The sequence below is a fragment of the Camelina sativa genome, chromosome 7 (genome assembly GCF_030686135.1).
Source record: "Camelina sativa cultivar CO46 ecotype springtype chromosome 7, ASM3068613v1".
Taxonomy (NCBI): Eukaryota; Viridiplantae; Streptophyta; class Magnoliopsida; order Brassicales; family Brassicaceae; genus Camelina; species Camelina sativa.
In genome coordinates this window covers 18,462,414-18,477,361 of record NC_141886.1, presented here as the reverse complement: position 1 = coordinate 18,477,361, position 14,948 = coordinate 18,462,414, and the positions used below count along the sequence as shown (strand labels likewise).

Here is a 14,948-nt window from a genome sequence, read left to right as displayed (position 1 = left end):
TAGCGATCAGATGCTTTCAAACTACAAATCCCTTATCTAGAGGTTAGACGTATTATATAAAAAGAAAGGATTAGACAAGTACTGAAACTTCGTAGTAAAATATATAACTAATGCAGGGGAAGTACGCACCCGAAAGTACTTCAAATTCTTAAGAGTCAAGAGACACATGCATAGATTTCAAATTAAGGCCATCTCTTCTAAAGATATTGTGCATGCATGTTTCACACCGTTATGTTTTTGTAATGTTTAGTCTTTTTTCTTTTTTTTTTCTCATAAATTATTAGTTAGCTCCATCAATCAAGGTAATCTCAATCTAGTTTGATATTTAATTTATTTTTAATATGAAAATGTATAAACTAATTGAATCTTTGTAGAGATGGTTCTATCTAAATGAGTATACAAAAAAATAATGATGATGACATAAATGATGTTTCGCATTTCCGTATAATGATGATATAAACGATGGCTTGTGTTCGTATATATAGCCAAGTGTTGAATCCTTAACAAATAACATTATGCTTGTTTAGGTTGAATTACACTAGGATATATAGAAACAATAAGTAATAAGAGCGAATATATTAAATTTTCTTATTAAAGATATATTAAACTCTCCTTGAACTCCATCCTATCATGTCTCATATATGATTTATTTTCCTTGTAATACAATCCCGTTGATAACTAAATATATTAACATCTTAAAGTTTAATTATAAGCTAAATTATTAGTGTGTTACTTTCAAATTTATTTATACAATCAAAGTAATGATGTGTATAATGGGAAGATCCGAAGATGCATTTAAAGTGAAGTGAGTTGGAGAAAGTATGAAGTCCGGTTTATAAGGGATCGTCCATGTGCACGTATAAAGCCCTCTTTTACTAACACATTCATACGAACTTGTACGTGTTTATCTGTCTTCCTTTGGCATTGATTTCTCAAATGATATTTAAATCATGTACATGGATATATATATATATATATATATATATATATATATATATGCATGGGAATCACGTAGTTCTTGTAATAAATACATTGAACGGAATGTATAAACTAAAATCTAGCTAGCTAGAGTCCATATAGTCTATAGAAAAGTATTTATTTGTCCTATTCGATCTCTACCAACGTCGCATTTGTAGAATATATGCACTATAGTCTCTCTACCAAAGCAATCGAAAAAAAAAAAACATAATTAAACTACACATCATTGTTTGCCAAAAAAAAAAACAACTACACATCATTAATTCATGTCGATCATGAGGTTGTTTAAGCTTGTAATGACTGTCGGGGAAAAAAGTTGCCTATAATATATGTAAAAGTTCACTTATGCTTTTTTTTTTTTTTTGAACGAAAAAAGTTCACTTATGCTATAAATTCAGGGGCGGATCTAGGCAGTAAGCAGGTGGGGCACATGCCCCATACTACTTTTTAAAAAATTAGCCAGTGATTATGTGTAATTATATCCTTCAGCTCATTTGGCAAATAGACTCTCATGAGAATTATGTGGATTTTGAGTTCAAATCCTATTTGTCTCTTTATTCTATTTTTTTTTTTTTTTTTGGGTTACAATTTTATACTTGTTATGCCTTTGTTAGTCATTTTTTTTAATTCCTTTTTTGCTTACAAGATACATTTTGTATTTTCTTTATTCTATTTAATTTAATTTTTCTTTAATATATATATATATGATTTTAGTTTTGTTTAATTTTTCTATTTCCATAGATAAATATCTTATTTTCTCCCTATTCGTAAATTTAACTATATGCACTATTGTAAATTTAGGGTCCAAATAGTTCTGCAACATTCGAATGCTTAAACTTTTAATATATGTAGTCTAAAAGGGTTTTGATTGCAATTTAGACTAATCTGTCGTGGATGTTCAATAAATACTTAAATACCCGCTATACGCAAAAATCAGGACACTTGTTTACAATATATTTTGCGAACCAACAAAAACATATTATTATATTTTTAGGGGCATAATATATTTCTTTTAAAAAATTAACATGTAATATATTGGAAGTCATAATTCAACTATTGAACAGGGCCCATCATTGGTTTTTTTGGCTAAGTGTTGAGCCGCCCTGAGTCGAACTAGTAAAAAAGAGAAGGTTGAGGAGAGATTTTGTTGGTCCACGCGCAAGTGTCAAGCCAGAAAAGGACAAACCACATGTCTCCTCTCATTCTTTCCATAAGAGTTTTTGCTAGCCACGTTCTCTTATACCTATACCGAAATTTCGGCTATCTTGTTCAGTTCATGTTTTTAATTTAGTCGACCCTCAACCCAAACTAATTAAGATCAATAGAATGTAAAAAAAAAAAAAAAAAAAAACAAGATATTCTAACAGTTTTCTGTTAGCTATTTCTCTTTTCATCTCGTGTATACGCCAGTTTCTGAAAAACATAAAAATCATTTTTTTCCGAAAAAATGAATACATACAAATATAATCGTGAATATGTATATATACATATAATATTTTACAAAGAGTGTCATTTTGACGTCACAAATTAAAAAAATATAAGATTATACATGTTTTCCCTTGTTTAATGACTAATAATTTAAATTAAATGAAATGAGCTTTGCAGTTAAGAGGTAAATTAGAAAATACATTGTAAAAAAAAAAAACTTAAATTGTAAAGTGACACTTTTTGTGATACAAAAAAATATATCTAAAATGACGCTCTTTATGAAGCAGATAGAGTATTTGTGTACAATTACAACATAAACTTTAAGAAAATATATAGAATGAGCCTACTTAGTGAACATCTACATTATGTAGTAGTTTCTAGTGTTATTATGTAGGACAATAGTAAACCAAGGATAGAGATTGCAAGTGTAAGGATAGAGATTCCCATCATTGAGGGACTAATTCTAGAAACCTGTACTTGAACATTAATGTGATTAACCAAGTACTAGTAGATTTCCCAACATATTCTATTGGTCGAAACTCGAAAGAATGACGTAGAAATGTCAACTTGAGTAACCAATGCGGGTTGTCTAAAATGATAAATGCAACTTGAACAATTTTATTTAATTTAGTAATTAATTAATGTTTTAGAAAAAACATAATTGCAGTAAATCGGAGTATCTATTTTGGATCACTAAATCGAATCTGTTGAACAGCTAGTAATTTCTAGAATTATAGAAACTAATAAGTCATTCAAAAAAAATCTCATTTAAAAAAAATGGGATTAATTATGCGGAAACATGTATAAGTAGAGAAGGCGAGAAGTCTTCATAAATGGAATCGGGAAACTATAAATGATCTTAATGACAATAACTACAGAAAGAAAAAAAAATATTTGGACCATTCGCATTAATTATATAAGTATTTACATATATACACTATGATTGTTATATGATTAGCCATGTGAATCAAATTTTATAAACTTGAAACGATACTAATTATATACATAATGGTCCCCTCATTGGTTTTATTCAGAGAAAGCATTACTGGCCTAATGACTTATATATGCTTGGTTGATCTAGAGTGTATTCATTGAAATGTATATGTAACTTCTCGATTAACGTAAAAGAGTGGACAATTAAATGTGTGTATTGCATGAATATTAGTCTCTATGGTAATATGGTATAACCTACTAACCTCACAAAAAGAAAGCTTTGGATAAATTTATGTGTTTTTTGTTCATATCACTAAAATAAACGAATTAGCTAGGAAGCCAAAACAAAGATAAGAATGCCAAAACAAGAAGAACCTTTTATATATATAAAGAACCTCACGTTGTATTAATAAAATCTATGTGCACGTGGATCCCTCCTGTATTTTTATTAATCATACTTATTCATCAAATAAACATACTTTAAGATAACAAAATCCAGCCTGCCATTCTCTTAATGACACATTGTATGTGATTCGATATGTAGGATACGACTTGGAGGAAGTACAGAATTTTCTACTCTTTATTTCATATAATGTTAATAATTTTCGGTTTTTAAATTCGAGCATGTGCACTTTCATCTTTATTTAATTTATTTCCATGATTAACAATATAGGTTATTTGTACTTTAGTAATTATTTAGTGTTCATAGTAGAATAGAACCTCTATAAATTAATATTCTTTAAATTAATACTCATTATAAATTAATAAGTTTTTCCAGTCCTGAATTGGGCCGGTGTAAAAAATGACACAATTCGATAAAATAATAAAATAATATTTTTTTTGAAATCCTATGTAAAAATATAGTCCCATCAATATCATAAATTAATAATAATATAAACTAAATATATATATATGTATAAATCTAAGAAAATTTAATGAAATATGGCTCTATTGTTGTTTGTCTATTCTTGAATTTGCATTCTTGTTGGAGTTCTTCTATGATATTTCTCATTGCATCAAAAACTTTTTGTGTTGTTTTCTCAAATTGTATCCAAAAATTGTAGAGCGTCTTATATGCGATAGTTGCTTCTTTACGTGCAATTGGTTATAAAGATACTGTAATATCTTCTTTGACTTCATCCTGAAAAATAGTAACAATAGTTTCTTCTAAACTATGAAATTTTAAACATTTATCATTTTCACTTTGATAATCTAGCAAACTATTGACATCAATCATATTACGATAGCCAAAATTATAAATTAAGAAATATAAAAGTGTGAATTATAACAAAAACATCTTATTTATCGAAAATATTCAAAACTATGAAAATGAAAATCTCTTCATAAATTAATATTTTATTAATTTATCGATAAATTAAAACCTCTATAAATTAATAAAATATCGTGGTCCCGACCTTATTAATTTATAGAGGTTTTACTAGATATGATTGAATTAAGAACCTCTAAAGAGTAGAATGGAAAAATATATACTTCAAAAAGAAAATAGGTATTTGATCAAAAATAGAAGAGAATATATAGCTAGTAGGTACCATTCCATTATCCAAAAAAAAAATTTGGGTTCAAGATAATTTTTCTTGCGAAATACTTAAATGCATTAAAATGGGTTGAACTACTGTTTTCACAGTAACTTTTAAGGGGGATAAATGTTCATCATGTAATTTAACTTAGAAAGAAAGGAAAAGACTCGGACAATTTTGTTGTCATACTCATCGATCTATACACCAAACAAATACTAGTATGTAATGAAGCAACAATTAATTTATCAGTGATACTAATATTAAGACCCTAATTATCATAAAGTCTTTATTTTGAACACACAAAATGCAACATTTGTCTCTGGTCAACCTAATCAATGGCTAATGAAATCATTCATGGAACAACTGTCATGACAACATAGCTCTCACATATTGTTCAGCTTCATATATACTTTTATAAAACCATCAAAATCGAGTATAATACAACAAATAGTTATCGAGTAAACAATGGATATTAAACAGTGGCATTTATGACGATATTTGAAAATAGCAAATGAAAATTTCATGTTCTTAATTATGGAGACATACAAACAATAAAGGAGGGAATTATTAACCATTATACAAGGAGAATCTTCAAAGGTATATCCTAAAAAACTGATCAACTGATGACGTAGTTAGATTCTAATAGAATTACTTATTGGGTTTTTCTAATCGTATAATTATTTTTATTTGTTGTAACTATTTTTGTTGGGATGCATAAATTGTCTAATTATGTATCAGTCCGATATTAGGGCCGTAGTCAACAAGCTCAAGCTCTAGAAACTAGAAATTTCTCTTTTAAATATTACTAAGAAAACAACTATCCGTAGTAGAACAAAAGTAGTTTACCATTAAAGTCTAGCAGTTTTTTTGGTATCCACCTTCTAAATGATGACCATAATTTGAGTTTGTGAATAGTAATGATTGTAATATAAAGACTGATTAGAATATCCAGTACGAACCAGAAAAAAACAACTGCGGGGTCTTTGTAGATAAATATGGATCAGTGAACGTATTTATTTAGGAAAAAAAATATGAATTGGTATTTGCAATACCAAAACATCCCTAACGCGGATGTTTTGTAAAACATTCAAAAGTTTTCAGCGATGGTATTATGATGGCACACTCAAAATAAGTTTGTGTTATACGTGAATGTTATTTTTGGGGATTGTCAAGTAGAAAGCAAATATTGGTCATCAATATGTGTTTTTGTTAAAGATAAATGGATGTAAAATTTCTATAACCTCTAAATCACATAATATAAAATTGACATGCAAACGACAAGAAATAGCAAACGTTTTCAAGCTTTCTATAGCTCTAAATAATGTAAATATACTACTCCATCTGTTTCACAAACAATGTCATTCTATAAATTTAATATAATCTTTATATTAATTTTTCTAATTTACCTTTAACTTAAATGTAATTTTTATGAATTTAAATCATTAACCACTTATTAAATAAGAACATACATGTATGATGTAATAATTTTTGAGTTTGTGTGAAAATGTGTCAAAATAATATTTTTATAAAATAGAGAAAATATTTTAATTATTTATTTTGGATTGTTATGTGATTATTGTTAGTTAACGTTCATCGATTTTGGTTTTGTTAACCTGAATTTAATTAAATTGTTTATAGAATAGAACATTTAAATGGTGGTATAAATTGGTCTGCTTCTATATAGAGCTCATTTGCAATATAATACCATGAAAAACAGTACTTTTTTTTCATTTACATTCATTCAACTGTCTACACAATGCCAGTTTAATTAGTAAGATAAAATGATAAATATGGAATCATGTAACGGATTATAAAAGAATAAGTTATTGAACTTTCCAATAACTTCGTTTGTCTTATTGACTTAAATGAAGCTCGTAAAGTACATAAATACAAGTACAGCGCTTGAAGTGGGATTATCCATGTGGCTAATCATGTAGTTAATTAATTTTATAATGTTGGACTTACATTTATAAATATCAGCTCAAATGAAAATATCAAAATAATGTAAATAATTTAATCGAACACGTATCCCTAATCTTTCCCAAAGGACACATGCTGACATGGGTGGCTAAATCGAGATCTTAGGTATGTCGTCCAATCAATTTATATATTTTTTAAGTTAATTAGAAAAATGATCGTTTGTCCAAAAAAAAAAAAAGTTAGAAAAATGATCTTCGTCTACCATAAAGGTGCTGATGTGTATCAGTGTGTGGTTATCCTATAATTGATTAAAGATATGCTATTCTGCACCTTAATTAACTTGCCAATAAAATTTAAATTCAAACTGATCTTACGGATTTTTCATCTTATTGTTGAATTATTATAGATTTGTTTACATAGATAAATAATTTATCACCAATTATCCATGTAAATTACCGATGACTTACCAATAATTTACTGTCAAATTGTATTAGTTACTAGGTGTTTAAAAGGCTGGTTCCAGTACATTACTAAGTTGTAAATAGCCTAAATATATAATCGTTATTTAGTGGTGAATACATATGCATGTTATGCTGACGACCAACAGAAAATTTATAGATGGATATTTTTGTCTTAAAAGTATTGAAATGTTGGAAAAATGTAACGAATATATAAAATCGATATTTTCCAATAATAGTTACGTATGTAAAAATTATTTTACCGCCATTTCGTCGATAAGTAGTTGTTACCCATAATTTTTTATATCCATATGAAAAGTTTTATGACTTATTTTGTAAATCATATATGCTTCTATAGTGATGGATTAGAGTTATATATAGTGACATAATTTATGATATCTTTTATCTCTATTTCTTGTACGTTCTCAAAATAGCTAAAAGTATACATATGAACAAGCACAGTTAAGATCCTTGCAAAAATTAGTTTACACTATTATATTTATATAGTTACTTTTTTATGTAAAAAAAAAATAGAGGTCCTTGTTTAGTTACTTAGCCAGTGTAGCAAAAGAGTTTACAAACATGTACAATAATAGTTTCCCTATATATAAAGGTTTTATAAAAGGAAAACTACTTAAAAAAAAACTATTGTATTGTGTATGTTGCTGTATTTTCTATTTTAGGGCAATTTTCTAAAACTGAACTTAGTACATATATATATTTTTAATATGTAAGAATATGCTTTATAGAAATTAAAAGCCGGTAAAAATTTTGTGGATATTTTTTAACTTAAGATTTTTTATTCTTTTTTCCTTTAGATCTTAGATTTAAAATATATTCATCTACTGATATTTGTATTGTACATATGTTTTGAAATTTCAAGCAAACAATGTGAAAATGTGACACAATACTAGCTATTTGTAATCCTACCAAAAAAAATACTAGCTATTTGTAAAACCGTCGCTCAAATGCACTGCTACTAAAGCCCAAATAAAGTTCAAATAGTCTAGAATGGTGACAAAACAGATAGATTCTCTGAAACTGGAAAGCTCATGAAAAATCCAAAAGTGAAGAATTTTTTATTTATTTCTTGGAATTTAAATTCCATTACAAGATATGTATTCCGTAGAATAAACACACAATACAAAACAAAACTTATTTACTAGTTAAAGACTTAAAGATTCCATCCCCGTGTGGACCATATTGGACTGATCATCGGTGTTCGGTGAATTAAATGTCTCTTGTCTTCTCTTCCTTAATAGATGCATTAAGAACTTCTTGATTTTCACATATATATTCAAAACATAACATAGTAGTATTAAAAAATTTACTTGGGATTTAATCGAGAGAATCATTGTTTTCCCCCGATATTATTACAAAGTACGTAATTAATGTGGAATAATTAAAGTAATGATTAAACTCTTCATTAATTGGTGATCAGATTCGAAGTCCTGTCTCGTTGTGATGAGGAGAGGATAGCATCAATGGCGTCTTTAACTTGAGAAATGTCTGGAGCTTTTCCTCCTTGGGCCGGCCAAAACTCATCGGTCGCGAGTACCTAATAAATTAACGTTAGGTTAGAAGAAGATTATATCAATATATACCATGCTACGTACAATTCACTAAACATGTTTATATATAAATATGATAAATCAATCTTGTAGGGATATTTTGAGGGATGTTTGTCATAATTAATATACCTTTACTTGTACTTGAAGAAATTTGACATAGCTAATAGCTTTCTCTAGCATCGTCACCAAATCAACCTGGAAAAATGAAATAACACATACAATTATCAGAAATAATAATTTTATAAATTTGTTATAAATATTTTTTTGGATGTGTACGTACCTTGGTACCATTGGGTACAAGTTCTTGTAATATCTTGAGACGTTCACTTATCCTTTCTCTTCGATTCTGAACAAAATAAAACATATATACTAAAGTATGAGTTAAGAGAGAATGAGTTTTATTTTAATGAATGCTAATGTCAAGAAAGCAAACCTTGGCTGCTAGGCTTTGTGGATCCTTAGGTGAAGATGTTGGCTTAGGCTTGGCCTTCCCGTTCCCACCGTTATTCGGTTTCTTAGATGGTTGAGTGCTCTCTCCCTATATATCCATAATTCAAATTGACAACACATATCAAAGATCTTTCACTTATATCTTATATGAAAAATATTAAGAAAGTGTTTGATATTTGAAAGTACCGTGTGAGAACGTTTGTTTCCAGCGGATTTAGGTGACATAGACTCGTGTCTAGAACCAGTGGTTACAACAGTTGAATCAGAATATAACCAGTCTTTCTGGCCTTGAGGAGTTTCGGTGGATCTAGGGCTAATAATATCCATATGATTTTGATTCCAATTTGTGAAGCCGTAGCTCATGTTATTGCCCTCCAAGAAGGAGAAGCAGCTGCCGCCGCTACTACCACCGCAGCTTATGGCTGGAGGAGGAAAGCTCTCGTGATGATCAAAGTTAAGAAATGATGATCCGTTGAAATCCATCAAAGAGTTGTGATGTTCTTCACCGGATGGGTAAAACACAATCCCTTGATGTTGTTGATGATCTGAATTCATCGTGCTACTACTCGAAGCCGAGCCTCCTCCTCCTCCACCGGCATAAGTTGTGTCTGGCTGATCCAATCCCGGTGAGGAGAGATCTTCGGACGAGGAGGAATTTTGTTTTGACATGTAATTAGTCTCGTTGGGATGGTCATTAACGAGTGCCATTAGACATTAATAAGTTTGAAGAGTGGTTTTTGTTTAGGGTTTGTGTGTTTCTTGTTGATGAGAAGTGGCTTTAAGGTTGTCTATTGGTAAGCAAAGAGAGACAATGGTTTTGAGTAGTTATGTCATGATAAAGGTTTATATAGGTGGTTAAGTCTAATATTTTATTTAAGCTGGTGACGTATTCTTTATAAGATTTCTTAAATTTTTAAAAATTTTATTGAGTTTAATTAAACTGATTAGAAAAATAAGCTGGCATAAGATCAAACTCTATATTTGATCTCATTTTTTAATCTTATCAATCTTTAACCTTCGAAGTCATGAATGCATAGAATTCTAGGCTAGACATATTCTATGCACATTTCCCTTAACTTGCAATATTGGACTAGCATGCCTAATACGTTAAGTTCATGGGGTTACTAAAAAGGTTTGTAATTTTGTATTCATTGTCTCAAATCTCAATCCTTGTAATGTTTTACTTTGTGTATGGACTCTCATACTTATATGTGCTTTCAAGATCAATGTTCAGATTATAAAGAAAACTCCAAAGTTTTGTCGAATGACACTACACAGCGTATTCTTAACTCTTATCATGCGTGCTATTTTTTTTTTTTTTTTTTGTTATGATACTTGTAGATAATCACAACCACTTTGCTAATAGTTGAATCATTCTAATATATAACCAAACACTTTACATGTTTTATGATACATTTTCGATTATCTAAAAAGAAAAAGCTAAAATTTGTAGTTATTATAAATTTTTTTACCTTCTTACATGTTTTATGAAATATCTACATATTCTTCCATTTCATACTAACTACACTAGCTTGGGTCTTTGCATCTATCTTACTATTTGTTCACCGTAGAGTGTGTGTTCCATTGTTACCATTTGAAATCATAATTGATACACAAGTTCTTATATAACCGCTAAAGCTTTTTTTTGGTAGAATATAACCGCTAAAGCTTTTTTTTTTGGTAGAATATAACCGCTAAAGCTGGTGTGACCAAAAGCTATCATTAAGTTATTTTCATTGTATGTAGGTTTAGTGATTAATTTTGGCGCTGTAAAAAAAAGCACATGATACACATACAGCACTGTAAAACTTAAAAATTCAATTTAAAATTTGGGTAGGAAAAAATCTAAATATCGGGGGAAAATTATGGATCTCATATCATATATACATCATTATCTTTTTGAGTGAAATAAAAATTAAAAATGAATGAATTTGTAAATTAAAGTTTTGTATTACAATATTTATGAGTAAACTCATCGGGATTGTTAGCTGGCAGTAAGGTGAAATTAATGGACTGAGACTTATAACCCCAAAAAATATTTGTTAATTAAGAGAGAAGCAAAAGCATCGCCGTATCTTACGCTAATCTACACGTCTTTTTGATTCCCACATATATGAATATGATGATCAAATTTTAATATATCAATTGTTTCGATGATTCATTTTTATTGTTTATCTTTTGTTTCCATGATTCATTTTTTTCCCGTATGAAGCTGCTTCTTACTTTCATTTCTTTAGCCGACACGTCGACTTAGGAGTTAGGAGTAATATACTCCATCTAACATAATTGTATTTTACTTTATTTTCGTTAATATCTTCGGATCAAACTTTTCTAGTTCCGGATCGTCGTCCCTTCTTTGGATTAGGGACCGACCCAAACATGGTAAAACAGTCTTCTTTGCTTTCAGTGGAACTCTAGTACGAGACGTGGTCATGTTTACCTTCCAAATGATATATATATATATATATATATTTTGCAACGTATGAAAAATGTAGATTGCTGTCAAAAAAAAAAAAATGGTAGATTGAATCTATGAAGTTGAATTTAATATACGTTAAAAAATTATATGTATTTTTGTAGAGATCGTAAGACCATCTCATTAGTGGAAATTTTCGATTTGATATATTTTTATATTATTTTATTTTTTTAAATGGTGGCCAATGGTTATATTGCAGGTTAAATTAGACTTTATGGGTTTGATCTGATTTTGTTTTGTAAGTTAAGGGTAAATTTACAACAATAAAAAAATTAAGAGTTTTTTTAACAGAAAATCCTTTCTCAAGTTTTGTTTTTCATTTAACCGGAAAGTTACCATAACTAGATCTCTAAACCATTATTTTTACAATGGTTTAAATAGATTTATTAATTTCAAGTCATACATTGGAATGGTTTATTTTGGTACTATCTCACTTTATTGGAAAATAATTAATTTCATTTTGCATCCACCTAAACCGGTTAACACTTACCCATTTAACTTTGTAAATTATGTACTGTAATTATGATTATTTAAACTTATCTATTTATTATATTTAATCAATTAGTTTTTAGCTGAAATTAGTTTGTTTAAGCATGTTTGTACTTGAGAAATTCATTTTTAGTTTAGAAACCTTATGGACCGACCAAAAAGATAGAGACAACAAAGCCCCCAAACCCAAAGGCTCAAAATCTGAGAGATAGAGATTTTCTTATGCCAATATTTTAGAAGCCCAAACTTATATAACTTGTAAACTAATCTGTAAAAGTTAATGGAGTTCTAACTTAACTTATAGTGAAATAATATAGTAAAATTAATTAAAAAAAATACTTAGGTTCATTCCTAGGGTAAACCCTTTTCCACATCTCCTCCTTTTTCAACTATAGTTTTTAAAAAAAATCTAAATCTACTATTGAAAGTGTTGATCAAATACTTAATAATTGGATTTTGTATTCTATTAATTAAAACATCAGTTTTTAAGATAATTATTATTTGAAACTAAAAGTCACTCAGAACTTTACAAATCCACTAATATAAATACCGTAAACCTTAAAAAATTCTATAAAAATCTTGAATCTCTTTTTTTTTGGGACAAACATATGCTTCATTCCATTAACACAGAACACAACATACAACATAAGGATCATTGTTTAAGATACAACAAAGAAAAGCAGCCAATACAACAAAGACAAATAGGTAGATAAGGGTCAGCGAGATTGTAGACTTGAGAGCTATGAACCAATTCCTTGCAAGGGAGTTGGAGCCTGTGAAGTCAAGGAATAACGATGCTTCTTCCATGAATACTTCGATGGATGAAGAGATAGCCACTGTCTTGGATAGAAGACCAAGCGGCGTTGAGAAAGCTAAAGCTGAGAGCATTATCGGAGTGAGGATGTCTACCCGAAGGAGAGCTTTGCCAAAGGTTTGAACAAGGTTAAAAGTGTTCTGACTGAGGATAGTTAAAGGGTTGGTAGCAGGTTTAGGTTCATAAGAGAAACGCTTGAAGGTGTTGTGGTAACCCCCACTACATTGAGTTGAGGTCATAATGCCACTAGTCTTTAGGTTCTTAGGAGGAAACTTCAAAAAGTTGATGAGAAACGGTTTAACGGGCTCAAGGATAAGGCTGGTTAATGAAGGGAGCCTGAAGACACATCGGTAACCACAATTACGTATGGACTGGATCATAATGCTGATTGTATTCAAGCTGCTAACTCCAAAGGCAGAATCCCTAGGTGATACTAACAATAGGTTGTCTAGAGAAATTTTTAACCAAGCTAGTAACAATGGTAGTTTATTATCCAAATGCAGTCTTCGAACAAAAGGTTCCATAAATCTACACAAAGGTTGACTAGAATGGGAGAGATTTGATTTCCGATCAAACCTGGATAAATGCGAAGAAAGCTCTTGTGGAACACCTTGTGTTAATGAGCTCACATGCCTTAATGGGCCGAGAATTGGTAGGTCTTTCAATGGAAACCCTAGTTTTCCAAACGGGGGCAGAGGGTTGTTCAAGCGGCGGCCAGTTTGAGACGACATCTGATTCAGTGGGTCAAGCAACTCCGACGCAGGGGAGGATGTTGGGTGAGGGTTCATAGCGGGGCTAGAGGCATCGGGAGAGAACACAGGGATCTCAAGATCTCTGATACTCGAGGGAGAAACCAAGGTGAGATGGCCGTCGTGTGCCGTCAACGACTCCACCATGCAAGACACAAATGATGGTCCAAGGAGATCAGCTCCTGCCATCGCCCATACCTGGTCTGAGATCTCTTCTTGGTGGGTCGAGCACCTAGATCTGAAGGTTGCTGGTTCATCGGATACCTTTTCCGAGAAAGAGGTAGGTAGCATGTAAGAGTTGCGAAGCTCCGACCAACAACTGACCTCTTTGGATTTAGATTCGGCTATTTGGTGCATGTGGTTGGTGGGGGTTCGAGATGGGTTCAAAAGAAACGAAAGCATAACTAAAATTAAGAAGAAGAAGAAACAGATAGTACATGAAATAAGAGGAAGAAGTTGGGTTATGTCCCGATGCCGGCAAAGTTTTCCTTCGCGGAAGAAAGGCAGTGTTGAGGGTTTCTCGATTCTCGTGTCTGGGAGAAAAAAAGGCAAAAACAGATACGGGAAAGTTTGATTACTCATCTAAAAATCTTGAATCTCAATAATCACAATCTACATAACTATCTGAAAAAAATAAAAAACTGAAATTTACTTAATTTGACATAAATTTGGCCAAAAATAATTGAAATACCCAAATTTTACCCAGAGATAGCTTAATTAGTAAAAACTACAAAACCGAGGTGGTCCGTTCGAATCATACTTAGAAAAGCACCATATCAAATACTTTGATCTCCGAGAAAAAGTAGAGCTTGACTCAGAATCTTTTAATAATTAAAAAAAAGAAGGAAAAGTGTCTAATATTGTACGTATGGCATTCCATCGATGGGTACGTCAGGCCTAGTAGGCAAAATGTTCTGTTATGAATTAAATCCTGTTTTGTTTGCATTTAGTTGGGGTTGCTCCAAGTATCATAACATAGAAGTGTTCTATAAATACAGGGACTTGGACATAATAAAAAAATCATGGTCTAATACCATAAATCTGTACTTACTACATTAAGCTCGATTAATAATGCAAACGAGCAAAAATCATGAATACACATTTAAACCGTTCAATTAGTTGCAGAAGATAAGATGTGTTTTGA

General features: G+C 30.4%; 1 protein-coding gene across 1 annotated transcript; it reads right to left on the bottom strand.

Moving 5' to 3' along the window:
- Positions 1–8,522: 8,522 nt before the first annotated feature.
- On the bottom strand, positions 8,523–10,089 carry LOC104701241 (transcription factor RHD6-like). The gene is made up of 5 exons (XM_010416888.3): positions 9,463–10,089; positions 9,260–9,364; positions 9,107–9,172; positions 8,956–9,021; positions 8,523–8,813 (listed from the first exon to the last, which is right to left on the bottom strand). The coding sequence occupies exons 1-5, from the start codon at positions 9,982–9,984 to the stop codon at positions 8,682–8,684; spliced, it is 891 nt and encodes a 296-aa protein (XP_010415190.1). The 5' UTR covers positions 9,985–10,089; the 3' UTR covers positions 8,523–8,681.
- Positions 10,090–14,948: the final 4,859 nt, after the last annotated feature.